The 20,296-nt window shown below is 39.9% G+C and overlaps 1 protein-coding gene across 1 annotated transcript; it reads right to left on the bottom strand.

Annotated features, from left to right (window-relative positions):
• Positions 1 to 806: 806 nt before the first annotated feature.
• On the bottom strand, positions 807 to 20,151 carry LOC139934739 (G patch domain-containing protein 1-like). The gene is made up of 16 exons (XM_071929127.1): positions 19,987 to 20,151; positions 18,791 to 18,922; positions 18,091 to 18,176; positions 16,909 to 17,060; positions 16,125 to 16,225; positions 14,582 to 14,817; positions 13,889 to 14,030; positions 13,350 to 13,408; positions 12,034 to 12,190; positions 10,756 to 11,031; positions 9,626 to 9,798; positions 8,762 to 8,889; positions 6,952 to 7,246; positions 6,184 to 6,334; positions 5,341 to 5,705; positions 807 to 4,353 (listed from the first exon to the last, which is right to left on the bottom strand). Exons 1-16 carry the CDS (start codon positions 20,051 to 20,053, stop codon positions 4,180 to 4,182), a joined length of 2,694 nt encoding a protein of 897 aa, XP_071785228.1. The 5' UTR covers positions 20,054 to 20,151; the 3' UTR covers positions 807 to 4,179.
• Between the last annotated feature and the right edge of the window lie 145 nt (positions 20,152 to 20,296).

Genomic DNA, 20,296 nt, shown 5'->3' with positions numbered 1-20,296 from the left:
TGTATTTGCATGTATTACTTCAAATACTTCTCTTTTAGGGTATTTTTTTTCCAGAATCCTGCTTTTGAGGTTGCTTTGTCAAGCACTTTGGTGTTATTACTGTACATGTATTCATGTGTTTTATGGATTTTATGGCATCTTGTCTGGTAAAATCATTCAGAGGTATTGAAGTTTGATTTATAGAGCCTTCTAGACTGCACACTGAACAAAGTGAATTTAGCATTATGCCTCTGACCATTTGTTATTATTGGAGGGCTATCTTTCCAGTACTTGTGTATGTAAAAAATATTGTTAAAGGAACGTTACAGAATTGGTAAGAAATAACAATTGTGAAGATCACAGATTTACATAAAACTTACATGGTCCAATGATGATGATAGTTGAAAACATCCCTTGAAATATTTCTGTCTGAATTGTCATATTTGATGAGAAATAAATAATCTAATTTTGTGTTTGGAGTTCATCGCTCAGTGAGCATTTTATTCATTTTTGTTTTGGCATCGATGCAATGCAAAATTTGGTATCGGTTTTTCACTATTCTCTCGTGACCCAGATAGCCGATCGATCTCAAAACGTCTACAGGTTTGCCAGTTTTACATGTACATGTATGTATATGGTGGATTACATGAAGTGCTTACACTGCCAGCAGCTTATTTGCTTGCAAAACCAATTCTGTAATATTCCTTTAAATATCTTGTTTACATCAATCAGCAGAGTCAAGGAACCAGTCACAAAAAAAAGGTATTGGATGTTATGGCATCTTGGCTGGTAATCATTGAGAGGTATTGAAGTTTTATTTACAAACATATGAGCCCCAAGTGAATTTAGCATTATGATTATGCCTCTCACCATTTGTTATTATTGGAGGGCTATCCTCCTCTTTCCAGTACTTTGTATGTGAAAAATATTGTTAACTTTGTTTCTTTAGTACTACAGCATTGACCAAAAATGATTTTTGGTGGCAACATTTTCGTACTTTTTAAGTTTGAAGTTTTTTTATTGCTACTGCTAGTCAGTATTTTAAGTGCGAGACTGGTACCTTGCCTTTCCTTAGTTATGTTACCAGAGTATGACTGGCAAGTTTTGTGCACAGCCTCGGTAAAGTTATTTTGATATTTATACATTACATGTTTTAGCATTCAGTATTATTATATTGTATTTGATACAGTTGTTTTTATGTAGTTATTTTATATTACAAAGAAGTTGAGTGTTGTTTGACTTTTTGTCATTTTTTGTACTGCAGTTTTGTTACTCATGAAAGTGCAGTATTGTTTGTTATAGTTTGGTCTTGGTCCCTGGTTATGCCTGGGTATCAACACCTTGTTGATCTCTGACGGTTCATATAAGCAATTAGTCAGCGCTTTTGGAAGCAGGGAATTCCAAGCTTATTTCACAGGTAATCCACAGGTTGTTAGCAGGATGTTCTGTATATATTTGGTTTGCGGTAACACCATGTGTGTATCTACTTGCCAGGTAGAGTTTCTTTTTAGAGAACTTATGTCTTGCATTTATTATACTGCCATGGAGTAGATAATCGGGGGGTTCGAGAGACTTAATTCTCAGTTCTGAAAACACCTGTCCTGCTTTTAACTATTACATGTACCAGGGCGGATGGTATAGAAAATAGACTTGTACTAGTACTTTAGCTTATAGGATCATAATTAACTGTACTGCCGTGGAGTCAGTTCTGAATTGGTCTCAACGGGATGTTCTGTTTGTGTTTATGCATAGTCCACTTCACTTGGCATTCTTTGCTAATAAATAACTAGCGCAGATATTTCGCCCTTGTGGCTACGCATAGTCCAATTTACTTTGCATTCTTTGCTAATAAATAACTTGTGCAGATATTTCGCCCCTTACCCTGTAAGTGAAGAACGGAGATTGTAAGCGCATAATTTGGTGGTAAGCAGAGCCGTGGAATTGGGCTCCGGTTAGGAACTAAGACTTAAACAATTAAAGTAACAATGTATGTGTTTGTATTTGGGTAGTGATTTTTAGCCGTCCAACAAGCTAGCAATATGATATTGAAGCATTAGGTAGCATGAAATGCTGTCCTTTTGTCCCGACTCCGATGACCGATTGGGCCTAAATTTTCACAGGTTTGTTATTTTATATAGAAGTTGTGATACACGAAGTGTGGGCCTTGGACAATACTGTTTACCGTAAGTGTCCAATGGCTTTAAAAACATTTTGTTGAGACTAGTGACCTGTCAGACTCACAGCCTATTGTGTAATAAATGTAGGGAGAAGTTTTACTTATTTGTTGTACTCATTGTCTTTAAGGGGAAAAAACGCCCTTTTTACCACAAATGTGGAGACTTTAACAAATGTTAGTGACAATGTGTTCATATACTGTATTCAATGTAATGTTATAGGAAATATTTTTTTGAAATATGAATCACAATTTCTTTTCGTTTACTGGAAGCTCGTTCAGTTTTCCTTTTTTTTATATTGGTACTGTACTTTGATAAACAATATTTCTTCCAACTTCAAGCTGGATACAAAATAGCGATAAGGTATTCACAAGCTGTATTCTTAAACTTTTCTGGAGACTATTTATAAATATCACCATCAGCGTCAAGGAGATTTATTACACAAAAACTTTGACCGTTTGATTATTTTTGTATGACCAATACTCTATTTTTAACTGAAACGTTATGTCTGTGAAGTGCAAAGCATGCTACAAAGTTGTGAAAATGTGTTAGAAAACTAATTTCCCATTAGTCTTAACTACTGGACCCGGCAATGCTTTTAAAACATGTCGGACTTGATCTGGCGTGACGAGTTCAATTGAATACTCGTATGTTTGTTAGTAGCTGTAGACAAAGGCCCTATATTGTTCAAAACAGGGGTGATAACAAAACAATTCTCCCAAATCTATCAAAGACTTCTCTATACTTAAAACGATTATGTTATGCTAGATATGTTTACAATAATATTTTTAAATCAGAATTGATGCCTAAATTGACCACACATGACTTGTACAGATTTACACAATGTGCAAGTCTATGCAGTCTATGTTGGACGGTTTAGATTTGTCAAAGACTTTTCTTTAAAACAAATGTTATCAGAAATATCTGAAACGTATATGTTACAAAGGTCAGCAGATTTTGTCACTCCCTGTTTTAGGGTTTTGAGTTGTGTGGGCATTTGTACACCGGTACCAACGGACATACACAAAATCACATGGAAACTAAATTCACCAGATAATGTTTAACGTTGATGGGTCCAGTAGCTCCGACTAATCTCACATGTATTTGATAGGGTTTGTGATTGCTAAAAATAGACAGTGTCTCTGATTCAAAGAAGACGATTTTATAAAAAGGTAAAAGAAAAAAAGGTTTTCTCATTAAAGTAAAATTTGTTCAAGATCTGTTGTGATTTACAAGAGTTATTGTCGAGCTTGCTTTGATTCATATATGTGTTACTCTATGCTTCGGACTCCCGACTGGCTTCTCATTCTCAAGAAAAATGAATCAAGCCCGGTTCATCCTTCCTGCGAATACGAATGCAAAGCGAATTTGGGTTTTGAGTTGTGTAGGGCATTTGTACACCGGTACCAACGGACATACACAACATCACATGGAAACTAAATTCACCAGATAATGTTTAACGTTGTTGGGTCCAGTAGCTCGGACTAATCTCACATGTATTTTATAGGATTTGTGATTGCTAAAATTAACCAGTGTCTCTGATTCAAAGAAGACGATTTTATAAAAAGGAAAAAAAAAACAAGGTTTTCTCATTAAAGTAAAATTTGTTCAAGATCTGTTGTGATTTACAAGAGTTATTGTCGAGCTTGCTTTGATTCATACATGTGTTAATGGATGCTTCGGACTCCCGACTGGCTTCTCATTCTCAAGAAAAATGAATCAAGCCCGGTTCATCCTTCCTGCGAATACGAATGCAAAGCGAATTTGGCGTAAAAACTATCATTTCGCAGCGATATTCGCAAGTGAGTTGAGCAGAGCTGAACTGCTGCGAAATTCGTTACGAATTTTGTGACGTCAACATTCGCTTCACATTCGCTTCACATTCGCATTCACAGGAAGTATGAACCGGGCTTCATACTCCCGCCATCTTTGTCAAGTTTCCATAAGCATTGATGTGTGCCGATTCTCATTTGATATCAAACAAGTACCATCGTAAGATTTGTGGCTACATTGACTTAAGTCTTTATCAGCTGGAATCACTACTACTGCTTGTACTGTCTCCGCTTGCATCGTAGTCTTTCTCTGATGCTGGCCGTCTCCTATGACCTTTATGACCTGACTTTGACCTTGATGGTGACCGGTGATGACCTTTGTGCCTCACTTTAGTGTCTTTGGTTTTCTTTTTCTTCTTTGACTTGTGCTGGGTAAAAATAAGTCAACAAATAATAGGATAGTCAATACTTTGATAACAAATTTGCTGAGCCTAGTGTCTAAAGACAAGTCAGGAAGCAGACACAACCATCTTGATAGCCTATTTTCATCCCAAGTTGTAATTTGTAGACCTTTCCATTATCATACTGCCTCCATCTTATTCATGTTCCTTGTATCGAATTATGATAATGAATGCTAATAATCATTTTGAAATTAGGAACCAGACTATTTTGTTCTTCCAGCCTCGGTTTGGTAACATTGATAGCAATGGGAGAAATTCAAGATGGCTGCACCGTGATAACGGTCTATAGACCCCTGTACTGTTGCTTTCAAGGTTTGCTGACTGCATTGCTTAAGTGCTGTAACTGGGTACTGCATTTCCGACAGCAGAGACAATGGTTTCCCACTCATCTGCAAAGTGGTGTTAAACAAACTGTGTTGTCGTCAAAGGTCTACAGATGGTTTGCATGACGTCATTGACCATCATTGTTGATGTGAAAGGCTATCATGCTTGGCTGAGAGTTTTCTACAGCTGTTACACGCATGCACTTTTCCATTGTTTATCATCAAACATGGCGGTCGATGACACATTGTGCAAATACTCTATTTGACTTATGAACTAGCTAGAGACATTTCATTTTTTGTGTTATATATTTTTTTTATGCAATTCACCAGACACACAAGGCATGCAGGCCACTTCAAGGTGTGGGCTACAATTTGTGTTCTTCCAGAGGCCGTTGCCACCTACTCATCACAAAGGGCTGAAACAGGGTTACCCATTTTACAGTCCATATAAATGTAGGCTAGGGTATGATCAATCAGAAGCCTGGCTGGTAGAAAGCACTGCCTCCCAACATGTAGCAAGTGTCACGACCGGGATTCAAACCCACACTCTGCTGATCAACACCAGAGCTTGAATCCGGTGCTCTTAACCGCTCGGCCACAACACACTACAGAACCAAACCATCTGACTTACCTTTTTATCTTTGCTTCGTTTGTGTTTGTCCGTACTCTGCCTGTCATGTTTTTTCCTACGCTTTTCTTTATGGTGTGTCTTGGCTTTAACACGCACCCCATTCGTGTCCTTCTTTAAACCTGCTGGTTCCCGGTGACCTCTGACCTCATCACTGACCCGTTGTGTCGGGTCGGACGAGGGAGGGGGAAGTTGAGGACCGTAGTACCCGTCTGATTCTGAACCAGAGTTTGCAGTGGAGTGTAAGACTTCAGGCTGTCTTTTCCCGGCAGCATGAAGGGAGCTTGTGGCTGTTGAAATTCCATGGGCAAGGTGTTGGTTCGCCGTTGACAATGCAGTGGGTTTTGATGTTGTGCCGTTTGTTTCATCTATGGAAACAACTCAAAGTTAAAATCGATTGGATCTCTCAAGAATGAAAGCAAGCACCTTGTGGCAAACGTATTGTCAAAGCATTGACATTTCTGCTTGTTCTAGTATATTTTGTGGTGAAGATTAAGCAGGGATCTCTCAAAGGACAGTTCAAAATCCTGGCATTTGTTTTTTAGTCTCTGTCTCTTTCCTACCATTCTGTCAACAATAATATGACTACCCTTGATTTTCCAAAGTCAAACAAGGAGGCACATGCTTCTACACTCTGGAACTCAAAACCTTGTTATTGGCCAATATATAATATATAGACCTAATGAATTGACAACAACCAACTGCCATCTTGGAGGTAAAATGATCACAACGCACAGATTTGTACGCACCGCACAGGTTTGGCCAATGAACGGCCACTTTTTTACTTCTAAGTGAGGGCGCCCTACTGATATGCAACATGTGTAAAGGTCTATTCCTGTTTCTTACCATTTGACATTTGACCTCGCCGTTCCTTGGCAACCCCTTCCTCTTCATCCTCATCCTCATCGTTACTTTCTTCCTCTTCGCTTGAACTTGCGAAGATGGCTTTGAATAAGTCCATTGGAGGTCGGTTTTCACTCTCTGGATCGTCAAGGGGCTAGTAATCAAAAATAAAAAGATTCATCACAAACTACTGTAGAAGTAACACTTCCTTGATCATTTATTTATTTAGAAATGTAGTTGGTAGTAAATTTTGTTTGTAGGTGTTTATATAACACGGTTTGAGCGTTATCCATACAAGAATTGTAAGAATAATTTGGGCGACTAATCATCCTTACTCGCAGCTAAGAGCTGAATTGCGAAGGATGCAGCCAGTGAGAGAAAGTGTTTGATTGAAAGTGTTTAATGGTCTGGAAAACCGTTGTGGCACGGCAGAAAACCAGCACACAACTCATCTCACATACTTACATGTATGGCCCTGGCTGGTAATGAATGAAAAATCACTGTCACACAAGGTTTTGAGACCTCAAATTCTAAATTTGAGGTCTCAAAATCAAACGTGGGAAAATTACTTCTTTCTCAAATCAAGCATCTGAAAGCACACAACTTTGTGTGTTTTTTCTTTCAGTTTTTCAATTTTCACAGTTTTTTATTTCATGCATATGTTGAGATACACCAACTCTGAAGACTAGTCTTTGACAATTCCCAATAGTGTCCAATGTCTTTAATGTGCATATATATGTAAAGTAGTACCTTCCGGACAACACATCTTACCTGAAGAGTGGACAGCGTCTTACTCTGCTCCTCTGAACCTTTCCAGGCGTTCGGGTTGATTGACACATCTCCACCTTCAGACACTCCCACATTTGCAAGAAGGGAAGATCTCTTATCCCAACGGGACCCCTTCTCGTCCGGGGGATTCTCGCTGTCGAGAGACCCAACTCTTCCCTTGCCCTTGTCAGGGGCTGCTTGGGGTGGAGGTTGTTCTGCACTTGGCGTCGCAATAGTGAGGAAATTGAAGATGGAGAACTTGTCTTTCTTCACCTTGGTTAAACCGACAGTGGTGGAGCTGCAGTGTCAATATACACAAAGCAATATTAACCCATGACAATTTATTAAACTAAAACACTCTGAACACTCAAGATAACCTTCAGAGAGATTTTGTTAGAGAGATTTTGATTTTCTTAGTTCTGATGTGAGAAACATTTCAATCATGTTTCAAACATAATTCTAAAACACATTTCAAACATATTTCTAACATCTTTTAACTCATTGCTGTTCCCGCTGCTAACGCAAAGGATTCGAACTGCCTCTAGCCACCGGTCTTGCTCGGTGGTCTAGTGGCAAGACATCTGCTTGAACATACACAGGGCCTGGGTTTGAATCCCACTCAAGTGGTTCACAGAACACAGGAGTAAAGCCCGGTTCATACCTCCTGCGAATGCGAATGTGATACGAATGTTGACGTCAAACATTCGCAACGAAACATTCGCAGCAGTTCAACTTTGCTCAACTCACATGTGAATATCGCTACGAAAGGAGGGTTGTGACGCCAAATTCACGTCAAAAATTCTCTTCGCATTCACAGGAGGTATGAACCGGGCTTTAGGACAATAATACAGTGCTTAATACACACCGGTGTAAGGGCAAAAACAAATTATTTTATTGAGCCCTGATGCATAACTAACATCATAATAATAATAATAATAATAATAATAATAATAATAATAATAATAATAATAATAATAATAATAATAATACAAAAATTTATATATGTACATAGCGCATTTCACAGTAACCGTATCAATGCGCTTTACAAAATGTTTCTCAGCTCCCTTGGGAGTATACAACCTGGGCAACAGTTTTTATCGCTCCAAAGGCTTTTTCATTCACAATATCAACCTCTACCCTCGCAGGTACCCATTTATACCCCTGGGTGAAGAGAAGCAATTATAGTAAAGCATTTTGCTCAAGGACACAAGTGTCATGACCGGGATTCGAACCCACACACTGTTGACTTAGCACTAGAACATCTGTTACATATTTAAATCATGCTTTGTTTTGGTGGTTTACACATTATAAATCATGCAAATCAACTAGAAAAAACTTTGATCAACACGATACACAGAAGTCCAGCACAATAAGTTTTAAAGGCAGTGGACACTATTGGTAATTACTCAAAATAAACATTAGCATAAAACCTTACTTGGTAACGAGTAATGGGGAGAGGTTGATAGTATAAAACATTGTGAGAATTGGCTCCCTCTGACATGTCTGAAGTAACATAGTTTTTGAGAAAGAAGTAGTTTTCCACCAATTTGATTTCGAGACCTCAGATTTAGAATTTGAGTTCTCAAAATCAAGCATCTGAAAGCACACAACTTCATGTGACGAGGGTGTTTTTTCTTTCACTATTCCATGTATCTCGCAACTTCGATGACCAATTGAGCTCAAATTTTCACAGCTTTGTTATTTCATGCACATGTTGAGATACAGCAAGTGAGAAGACTGGTCTCTGACAAATTACCAATAGTGTTCATTGTCAAGTATTCGTATATTCATCGGGAATGCAAATTAGTCTTACCCTGGGTAAGGGTGAGGGATATTGAAGCGTTTACTGAGGAGGCTGTCTGGATGCCACTCCATGGAGTCTCGAGTCAGCTTACCAAACATCTTCATCTCTGCTGCTTTGGCCTGCTCAGATTTATCTCCCTGTGGACGAAGAACAAAGTCCAGGGGTCGATTTCACAAAGAGTTAGGACTAGTCCTAACTTAGGACCTGTCCTAGGAGATATACAAATTGCATGGATAGTCCTAAGTTGAGACAAGTAACTCGTCCTAACTCGAGATAAGACTAGTCCTAACTCTTTGTGAAATCCATCCCTGACCTTATCACCCAGGCTCAATTCTGATTAAGCAAAAAAAGTAGCTTAGCACAAAAATAATTTGCTTACTAGAATTAGATTACCAGCCAAACTACCTTGTCACGTGTAACATTTGTGAACGGTATCCTGCTCATTTCTACTATAGCAGAGAAATTGTTTTCAAGCAATATTTAATGCTTAACCCCTTGAAGACGGAAGGTGGCTATGGTCGCTAATCTATTCCAGAATGCTGTGGACTGTGTTTGTGGTAAGCCGTGAAATTCAGTCTAAGACGAGGGTTTCCTCAAAGTTTGTGAGCTACAGAGATAAAGTTCACTTACGAGGCATCCTTTGTTTCATTATTCCAGACAAAAATGCTAATAATACTACAAATTTTATGTTTCGAAACCTTATGCGTTGACGTCATCCAGCGGCTATCTTAGTGGAAAAACGGTGATGAAACAATCAAAACGCAAAGACTTGTACGCACGGCGCACAGGATTGGCCAATGAACAACCTCCTTTTGACCTCTAGGTGAGGGCGCCCTACTGAAATGACGTCATGTGCATAAGGTCTATACGTACCCCTTCCTCAGCTTGTACATCCACTTTGTCGTCATTGTCGTCGTTCTTGGCAGTGACGAATCTGGTTGCCATGAGACCACTCAGTGGACGATAGAGAGAAGCAGCTCGGTTAAACTCCTCCGTTTCTTTCTGTCGTTCCCACTCCGTCAGACCTTCATCTCCCTTGTCCGAAACTATCCAGAAATTGGTTTAAAAAAAAAAAGTTGGTTTAATCACAGGAAAATCCAACACGCGGTATAAAATATATTAATATATAATGATTTTGGTGAACTAAAATTTGACCAAGGGAAACTTTTCCCAATCCATTGTTCTTTGTAAATGTGAGTATGTTCATGCAGAATGACGTAAACAATGGAAGATTTACCTGGTAATTCAGCTGCAACCTAGCATTAATAAAATTCCCATTAGCGACTGACTTAGGCACTTCCGTACTTGTTTTTTTCTGAATATTCCTCGAACAAGTCAAGGAGGGGGGGGGGGGGGGAGAAAGTGTCTTTGGCCGAGCGGTTAAGAGCACCAAATTCAAACTCTGGTGTTTCTGGTTTTACATCCCATCTGAAGGACGCAGCTATAATGGTCAAATGTACTACTTTAAAGACACGAGTGTCACGACTGGGACTCGAACCCACACTCTACTGATTAGAAACACCAGGGCTATGCTCTTAAATGCAGTGGACACTATTGGTAATTACTCCAAATAATTATTACCATAAAACCTTTCTTGATTACGAGTAATGGAGAGAGGTGGACAGTTAAAAACATTGTGAGAAACGGCTCCCTCTGAAGTGCCATAGTTTTCAAGAAAGAAGTAGATTTAGAACTTGAGGTCTCGAAATCAAGCATCTGAATGCACACAACTTCGTGTGACAAGGGTGTTTTTTCCTTTCATTATCATCTCGCAAGTTTGATGACCAATTGAGCGCAAGTATTCACAGGTTTTTTATTTTATGGATATGTTGAGATACACCAACTGTGAAGGCTAGTCTTTGACAATTACCAATAGTCTCCACTGCCTTTAACCTACTCGGTTACAACACGCCACTTGTACTGTATTGTATGTTTTAACAAAGATTCCTTAAACGATTCCCTAGATAATCACTTGAACCCTCGCCAGTTTCTCAGACACTCACCTGTTCCATCTCTCTTCTTGGCAAGGAATTTGTCGTACCTCTCTTGTTTTGATGGGTTACTGGCAAAGGGTTTGAAGGCAGCTCCTACTGCCCAGCTATGTTGGGGGTCACTCGCAGTAGGGACAATAGTGGCAGCAGACGGAGGTGTCTGGCTGAACCCTCTATGCGGTAAACTGGAAGATTTACCTTCCTCTTGAGGGGGTACTTGGGTAGGGACCCTACTTTTTAACTTTTGCTGATCTTCAGGCGACAGGAAGTCAAACACAGACGACGGTCCTGTGAAAGAAAGTGTCAACCGTTAAAATGGCGCTACAGAGAAGGCAACTCAACAGGAATAGTTAACTGGGCAGTCGGGTTGGCTCAATGGTTTCTGTCTCGGCCTTTCACCTCCGTGGACCTACAGTAGGTGTGATACCCGCAACCGAAGCCTGGGTTTTCAGATCCTACCTGTTTTTCCCTATTTAGGGGTTTTCCTCCCATGTATAAAACTGAAATTTCGCAATTGTTTTCTTTACAAAAAGTTAGTGTGATGTTTCTGTAATGATGCTTTGCCGACTACATGTACATGTATGTACTTTAGATTCAGAACTGATATTTTTTTTTCTTTTGAAACATGTCATTGGGAAGTATGAGAGGTAGAATACATCTTTTGTTGGTCCAAACCTGTCCCCTACTAGAACAGTTTATAGGTCCAGACTAGTTCTGCTATGGACATGGTAGCAACTTCGAGCAGTTGATTCCACTCTCCTTCTGGGGGGAGTTCATTCTTTCTGGGAGAAGTCCTAAAGGAGTGTTCCATCATTCCATAGGTTTTGAGTCGCTCCTCAAACAAAATGGAGTGAATCTAAAACGCCACAACTCAAACTTCCCTCCTAGAGTTACCAAAGCTATAATAATAATTTGGGGGGCTAATCATCCTTACTCGCAGCTAAGAGCTGAATTGCGAAGGACGCGGCTACAACTTGTTCAAGAAGCAGGCATGCAAGGACGCCTTTGGCTGCCAGCCACATCAACCCACTATGACCATGGAGCACAGCCAAGATCAAAAGTGTTTGATTTTTCCCGAGGGAAGAAAACCGGATGGTCTGGAAAACCCTCATGCACAGCAGAGAACCAACGCACAACTCAACTCACATATGGCCCCGACCGGGAATTGAACCGGGGTCACCTTGGTGAGAGGCGAGCGCTTTATGCACACACCAACCATGCCACCCATAAGCTAAAAGAGGATTCTGCAAACTCCATTATAGGAAGTGTATGAAACACATAATTTCTTACCGGGAAGCTCTTCTTCGCCGAGCATTGCGCCCCTCTGCGTTGCACTCAGCTTGAACCGGCTTTGATAGTCTGTAGTCGGCGGTTGGTTCTCCTTGGAGGATGCCCGCATGACGTGGAAGGGACGGAAGTCTTTTGGAAGAACAGGAGGAGGGTACACCTTGATGAAAGAAGATTAAAATTAAAGATTAAAAATATTTATTACCGTGATGAAAAAAAAAAGGTGAAATTTGTCTTTCATGTGTATCACATGAATACATACACCCCCAGGCATTACAACAACAAGAATAAACATATCAAATGTACAGAAATATACAATTATTAAAGGCAGTGGACACTATTGGTAATTGTTAAAAACTAGCCTTCACAGTTGGTGTACATGTATCTCAACATAAGCATCAAATAACAAACCTGTGAAAATTTGAGCTCAATCGGTCATCGAACTTGCGAGATAATAATGAAAGAAGAAAACACCCTTATCACATGAAGTTGAGTGCGTTTACATGTAGATGGTTGATTTCGAGACCTCAAGTTCTAAATCTGAGGTCTCGAAATCAAATTTGTTGAAAATTACTTTTTTCTCGAACATTATGGCACTTCAGAGGGAGCCGTTTCTCACAATGTGTTTATACCATCAACCTCTCCCCATTACTTGTTACCAAGTAAGGTTTTATGCTAACCATTATTTTGAGTAATTACCAATAGTGTCCACTGCCTTAAAGGAGTGAGGGTATGTAAAAAGTACAACAAAAAGAAAGTAAACCAAGTTATCTTGACAATATACTTTTATAAAGTTTAATTGCACTAGGCCAAAAGGATTGCTTACACCTGTTGGTCTTTATACATACATGAGGTTGTGCCTGAGTGACTTGGGGGTAATTTGAGGGTTCAAAAAAAAAGGTGGCTTGGATCACAAAGAATCTTTTTGAACTACATAAGTCATGTTGTAATCTCCCATAATCTACGAATTACTTAAAAAAAAAAAAATTGCTTCAAATGAAATACAGACTATACACTATACAATGTACATGGATATACAAAATGTGATGAAGACATCAGATAGTAAGTAACTTAAATATTTTGGAAAACATCTTGATACTGGGTTTCTTGTTTTCACATCTGTGAATCAAACTGAAGATACATGTACATGTACCACTACGTAGCCCCTTAAGGACCGAGACACTACAGTTTACAGAACAAATATTGTATTTTTGTTATGAACATGGCGATTGCCACCAATGCAAATTCTAAATTAGAGGGAAAGGATTCTCTGACTGATTTGGTAATGGTGCAGCCGTTATAGTCATCTGCAAACATACCGTGTTTGCATTTCTCCTTTCTCCGGAGGCTTTGAAGTTTTCCAGCACTCCAAGACTTCCTACACGTAAAAAACAGACACACATATAACAATCAAGTTCTGTGGATACTTAAAACTACCTACTTGTATTCAGTCATTCCTGCATTGCGTCAGGGCCAAGTTAACTTAATCGGAGGGGTGTCTGGGTCCCACGCACAGGGTATATTTGGAAGAACCTGTTTTTTTTTAATTTGACCATCCTTTTTTAAATCAATGTGGGTGTGGCGTGGCCGAGTGATCAAATGCACTGGACTCAAGTCGCATAATCATCTGGGTGCGGGTTCAAATTAAAGTGAATACACTTACATACTGTTGATGTATTGTTATTATAACATCCCTTACCAATATTCTGCCTTTTCATTGGTTTAGAGCGCGTCACATGATATGTCTTAGTTTTACTAGACGACGGCCATGTGATAGTGCAAATTTTCAGCACATCAATCGTCCGAATTCCGGCTGCAAAGCCCACTCCCATGACTCCGGACCTCCCTTTCTTCGTACCTTTTTGCCTATCAGAGGGCGCTGTCCAGCCATACTTGCTACTCCCCGGCTCCTCCCCTCCAAGAACGCGGTCGTAGTTGGCCAAATTATCCGAGGAATAAATCTCATCATCAGCTGCTTCGAAAGCTCCGATGCCAAAAGCCTTGTGAAAATAAATGAAAAACTCATAATTTTTTTAATTATTATTTTGTACAAGCAACTTACATGTATGGTCATTAACATTATGGTCATTAAAGACAATGGACACTATTGGTAGTTATCAAAAACCAGTCCCCTCACTTGGTGTATCTCAACATAAATGCATAAAATAACAAACCTGTGAAAATTTGAGCTTGATTGGTCGTCGGAGTTGCGAGATAACTATGAAAGAAAAAATACCCTTGTAACACACGAAGTTGTGTGCTTTCAGATGCTTGATTTCGAGACCTCAACTTCTAAACTTCAGGTCTCGAAATCAAATTCGGTGAAAATTACTTCTTTCTCGAAAACTACGTTTTCTCACAATGTTTTATACTATAAACAGCTTCCCATTACTCGTTGCCAAATAAGGTTTTATGCTAATAATTATTTTGAGTAAATACCAAAAGTGTCCACTGCTCTTCCTTTTTTGTCCCAGGAGTGTCTTTCTGTCAGATATGGCACACTACATGTTTGTTAATATTTATAATAATATTAAACTATTTTGTTACCCACCTGTCCTGAGATACCACGCTTTCCACCGCGACTGTTCACAGGTTCCTCGAACAGCGAAACATGACGCCCCATACCAGCCAGTGTCGGGTCTAAACCCCTGTACCCGATGCCGTGGTGGTCATCTTTGGGCGTCATAGCGATCTCATCTACATCAGCAGGAGCAAAGAGGAACCCCTGATAGAAGTTGCTTTCCTCTCCACCACTGCCGTCACTTTCTAGTGCTCCTAGATCAGTGCCTGTAAAGATATGTAACTATTCATACCAAACTTTGTGGCACCGCAAACAAGTATTATGAAATCTTTCCAATAACCAAGATCTCGTATGTCTCTGTTCTAAAGGGGCTTGCCCTGATGTTCCTGGTTTGATTGGCAGCATAATTTGCCACACTAGTAAACTAGATGTATCATGGTACTTTAAAGGAATAGGTCTCATACAGTTTCAAAACGTAGCTCCACATACCTTGCAGGACAAAATACTGTGCGCTTTGAGTGTGATAAAGTACTTTGTATAATAACCTGGTTATAATGTAGCATGGAACTAACTCACTATTAGCAATGTGGTCAAATCTCAGGCCACTAATTTCCACAAATCCATAACACGTGCTGACACAAAACAAAAAAATTAGGTCGTTGCCTAGCTGGATGAGAGCCCTGGATTCAAGCTCTGGGCCAAATTAAAAAAAATAAAACTTGCTCAGCACAGAAAATTATTGGTTGACAGAAACAGGTTAACACCCAACATTACATTAAATTTATATTGCTGTGACTGGTACTCCGCTCAACTTTTGCTTAGATTTTTTTTACAAGCAGTATTCTCTGCTTAACAGCTTTACAGGCCCTTGTTTTTCTTAAACAGCAAAGTGTAGGTTTGAGTCCAAAGTACTTGGTCCTTCAAATGTAGGTCCGAAGTACAAAAGAACCCAAGAACACTTATCGTTGAACAGTAAGGATTAACCCCAGTAATTCTGGTTAATAATAATAATAATAATAATAATAACAATAATAATAATAATAACCGTATTTATAACGCGCCTTTTGTCAAAGGATACAAAGTGCCAGGTATTATTACTGCAAGGAGTGGGGCGAATTTTTGAGATATAAGACCTAGTCCCTTAGCACCATGTAATGGTTTACAAGGTGCTGTGGCGCAATATGCTGCCAATCCAGCCAGGAACACCAGGGCGAACCCCTTCTCTTGTTAATAAGTGCGCTGGGTTCTTTTACATGCGTTTACACAACACATGGGACCAACGGCTTTACGTCCCACCCGATGGACGAAGCAATGGTTAAGTGTCTTCAGGACACAAGTGTCACGGCTGGGGATTCGAACCCACACTCTGCTGATCAGAAACACCAGAGTTTAAATTCGGCGCTCTTAACCGCTCGGCCACGACACTCCCATTGGTTCACATTGCAAGAATTTTTGTACAAGTTTCCTGCTGGTGAGCTACAGTGATTTTAAAAGTTCACTTATGAGGCACTCTAGTTTCCTTAACCACAATTATATAAATAATAATGATAAACCTATCTGACCCAATACTCACCAATGAGGGCGCTTTTCTTCTTCCTTCTCCTGACCTTTGCCCCTATGCCTTGACCGTGTCTCCATCCCATCTTACGCAAGAGCCTAGCCCCCATGGAATCACTACAGAGAAACACATGAAAATACAAAGAAACAGTTCAATGGTTTTTCAAGTTATCCAATTGTACTTAAAGGCAGTGGACACTATTGGTAATTACTCAAAATAATTATTAGCACAAAACCTTACTTGGGAACGAGTAATGGGGAGCTGTAAATATTAAAAAACACTGTGAGAAAGGGCTCCCCGTGAAGTAACGTAGTTTTTTTCCAAGATTTTGGGACCTCAGACTTAGATTTTGAGGTCTCGAAATCAAGCATCGGAAAGCACACAACTTCGTGTGACAAGGGTGTTTTAACTTTCATAGTTATCTCGCAACTTCGATGACCAATTGAGCTCAAATATTCACAGGTTTGTTATTTTATGCATACGTTAAGATACACCAAGTGAGAAGACTGGTCTTTGACAATTACTAAATAGTGTCCAGTGTCTTTAAACACTGAATATATAAAACTTGTAACTTCCATCTGGCTATTGTTGTCCTACTATTCAATTTGCTAAAGAATGAGGCGACCAGTTTAACATAAAAAAAACTTTTCTGGGACATTTGTTTTAAAGTGTAACAGTCCCTACAGCTCTGAGTTTGCAAGAACACTTACATCCTATCAATAATTTCCGCAGAAAGTCTTACAAAGAACCTGCTTTTTGGTTCAGTCTTCCTAAAAACATCTCTTAAAACCCAACTTACTTGCTTGGAACAATCAAATCTTGTAATGGAGATTCCCCGGGTATAACGCTAGGGCCGACAACCTGCGCTGGACGTTTCCGTCGCGTCTCCTCATTGGTGAACTTACCCGTAGTCACAATCTTTCGTGGAGCAATTCCAAAATCACCCAAGTCCTTCAGAACAAAGAAGAAGATAGTATGAGGCATATTCATACCTGGGGCTGATTTCACAAAGATCTAAAGATTGATCGTAACTGCAAATCAATCGTAGTTGCTATTAGTAAAGTGTGATGTCACGATACAAATCACTGTGAAGATACTGAGAAATTTTCTGCAATGAATTTTATTGCTTTGTGAAATCGGCCCCAGACTAGTTCCACCTCACTAGTTCTACCAGCCAAGGGCGTTTCTCAAACCACGGCTTGGGCTCCGGCTTCGGCTCCGCGTGCTGTGGACGCAGCTTGGCCTTAACCTGCATTTTCAGCGCGAATTGCTGATTGTATATCAGCACGCCGAGCCTGAGTCAGAGCCTAAGCCGAGGTTTGAGAAAAGCCCCAGGCTCCTGGTGGATGTCTTAATAACAGTGAAATGAGTAGGCAGGAACATGCCCCTTGTCGCAGTTGGTTTGGGTGATTTGCTCACATCATTTAAGTGTACTCTTCATCTTGCAGTGTCCGTCTGGCCTTGTGATGTAAGGACCCAGTCACATGAGGCAACTTTTACAGGCAACTTGGTGGCAACCAACTGCAGTGCTTGCTACTAGACTGCTTTGGTAGCACATGAGTCAATTTTTTAACATTATCTTACGATCCACAAAAGAAACAAGTTAACATTCAAATAGGAATGCCTATTCTTTTTGGAGATTGCCCGGAACTGGTTGCCCCTAAATTGCCTCATGTGACATGGCCCTTAGGCAATATCTCATTAAATAAAATTAAAAAAATGGTAAGCCTCTTTTCAAGAAGTTCCAGAAGCCAAAAGTAACTTTCCCTGAAAACTGGGTGAATCCAATTATTACCACTTCAACAACTGCATGTAGCTCAAAAAGTTCAACTGATAAAACGACAGGTTTTCAGACAAGTGGAATTCTAGAACTAGATCCAAACCTAAGAATTTCAACTGAAAACTGATAGGTTTGAAGACCAGTGGAATTTGACTAATGAACTGTTATTTTTCTGAAATGCATTCAGTCCGTCTACCATACCTCATCATCCATAAAGTCTTCTGCTCTCTGATTGGACGCTCCTGACTTCTGACCCCTGGACGATGTGAAGGTAGATGGTTCCCATCCTAAGTAGGAAGAGTAAGAAAGCTTTAGCAATGCAATTTGGAATTCAGCTTTTAAAAGTTGAGTTGTCAACAAAAAGGAAGTGTCGCGGGCGAGCGGTTAAGAGCACCAAATTCAAACTCTGGTGTTTCTGATCAGCAGAGTGTGGGTTCGAATCCCCAGCCGTGACAATTGTGTCCTTTAGCAATACACTTATTAAACCATTGCTTTGTCCTTAGGATGGGACGTAAAGCTGTTGGTCCCATGTGCTGTGTAACACAAGTAAAAGAACCCAGTGCACTTATCAAAAAGAGAAGGGGTTCGCCCTGATGTTCCTGGCTGTGGCTGCTGTAAACCCTTGTAAAACCTTGTAAGATGCTGAATAATTGGGTCTCAGAATTCATCACTGCACTTTCTGAAAGTTTGTATTATAAATACATTGTACTCAGCGCCTTGAGAACCTTGCTTGGTGTATCCGTGTGCTAATGTTTATAAGACTTTTGACATTATATTAATATTATTATTAACCATCGGTTCTTTCCAGAACCGACACAACTCAAATATATTATCACATCTTTAAAGAAGTACACTTTTAGAAGGCTATTTTTGTTTGTCTGATTTCTTTTTACACTTTTACCTTTCTTGGAACCGACTGAGTTGAAGTAGCCGGCTGAAAAACCACCTGTGAAAGCGCCATGGAATCTACGACGTCCTTGCTTGTCGGTAACCACCTGATCTTCAAGGAGGACTGGTTTGCGTCGAGCTGCGTCTGAAAAGTGACAATTAGAGTGTCATGACCGAGTTGTTAAGAGCATCGAAATCAAGTTCTGGTGCTAAGTCACCAGAGTGTGGGTTCGAATCCCGGTCGTGACACTTGTGTCCTTGAGCAAGATGCTTGTCCACTGTTTTAACAAGTTTAAATATGACCAAATTAAATCTTTTTATTATAATAATTAGGGACCTAATACATTATTCATAAATACCCCCAGACAGTTTCTCTACTCCTATTGGTGGAGAGCGGATGTTTAAACGGTTCTTAAACGTCCGTTTACAACCTTGCAGGGTCGTTTGAAAGGGGTCTTGTGAAAAGCCCTCACCTTCGGCTCGGGCCTTCGTCACACAGCAATTCAACCCTGCCGGCTTTAAACGGCCAGGCAAGAACTTGTTCGCTACCCTTTATTCCCTTATTTATCATTAATCAAAAATATTGGTTGCGATAACGCAACCCTCCTGCGTTAGCCGGAGGGTTACGTTATCGCAACTGGCCTCAAATCAAAGAGATGCCAAGTCCAGAGGCCAGCTATGCGTGAGATTTTTTTGCACGTGAGCGTGAGACAGAGCCTAAATGCGTGAGTCTCACGCCTAATACGTGAGACTTGGCTTGGTAGGTCTGCCTACATTTTTACATATTAATTATTATTAAACTGGCATAAAACAATAAATTTTATTATTCTCCAGATAAAGCCCTGACCACATACACAGTAACATAATAACAGGAAAAATAAAGGGTTTTGGGATAACTTTCCGTATGGCGCCACCACTTGTTCACTCATTTTTACAAAAAGGGATATATCAATCAGGTTAATTAGATATACTATAGTATTTTATTTCGAATGAAAAAGTGGTGGCGCCAAACGGAAACTTTTCCGGGTTTTGCCTTGGATAAGGCTCTGGTTGCTCTATGGGTATAAAGTTAACGCTAAATTACAGCAGTTCATCAACAACATGCCATTGCTACGCATAACACAGGACTGAAAATGTAATATCGTAACTGGTCAATGTGACTTAACACGCGAGGACGGTAGTTTAGAAGAATTGAAACTTTTGTTTTACCGTCGTCGATCGGCTCAAGCGAGGTACCGTATGTGACCAAATCATCTTCATCAGAGTCATCTGCCATTACTTATACTTGGAATCGTGTAAAATTTAGGTAAACTATAGATCTTGCAGCAGAGCGAAGACAAATTTGGACGAAAAGCCTGCTGCCGGCGGTCTTGACGTCAGCCGAGCATCTGTAAATAGACCAATTGCGAATCTTGCCCGATCCCGAATAAAGACTCCGGTAGACTAGCCAAAAAGGAGCGGCCGACGTCTTTTTTTCTTTTCTTCTTTTCTTCACAATTATATTTCAGAATGAATTATT

Source organism: Asterias amurensis, chromosome 3, assembly GCF_032118995.1.
Source record: "Asterias amurensis chromosome 3, ASM3211899v1".
Classification (NCBI taxonomy): Eukaryota; Metazoa; Echinodermata; class Asteroidea; order Forcipulatida; family Asteriidae; genus Asterias; species Asterias amurensis.
Note: the sequence above shows the minus strand (reverse complement) of the source record. Positions and strands in the feature narration are given on the sequence as shown.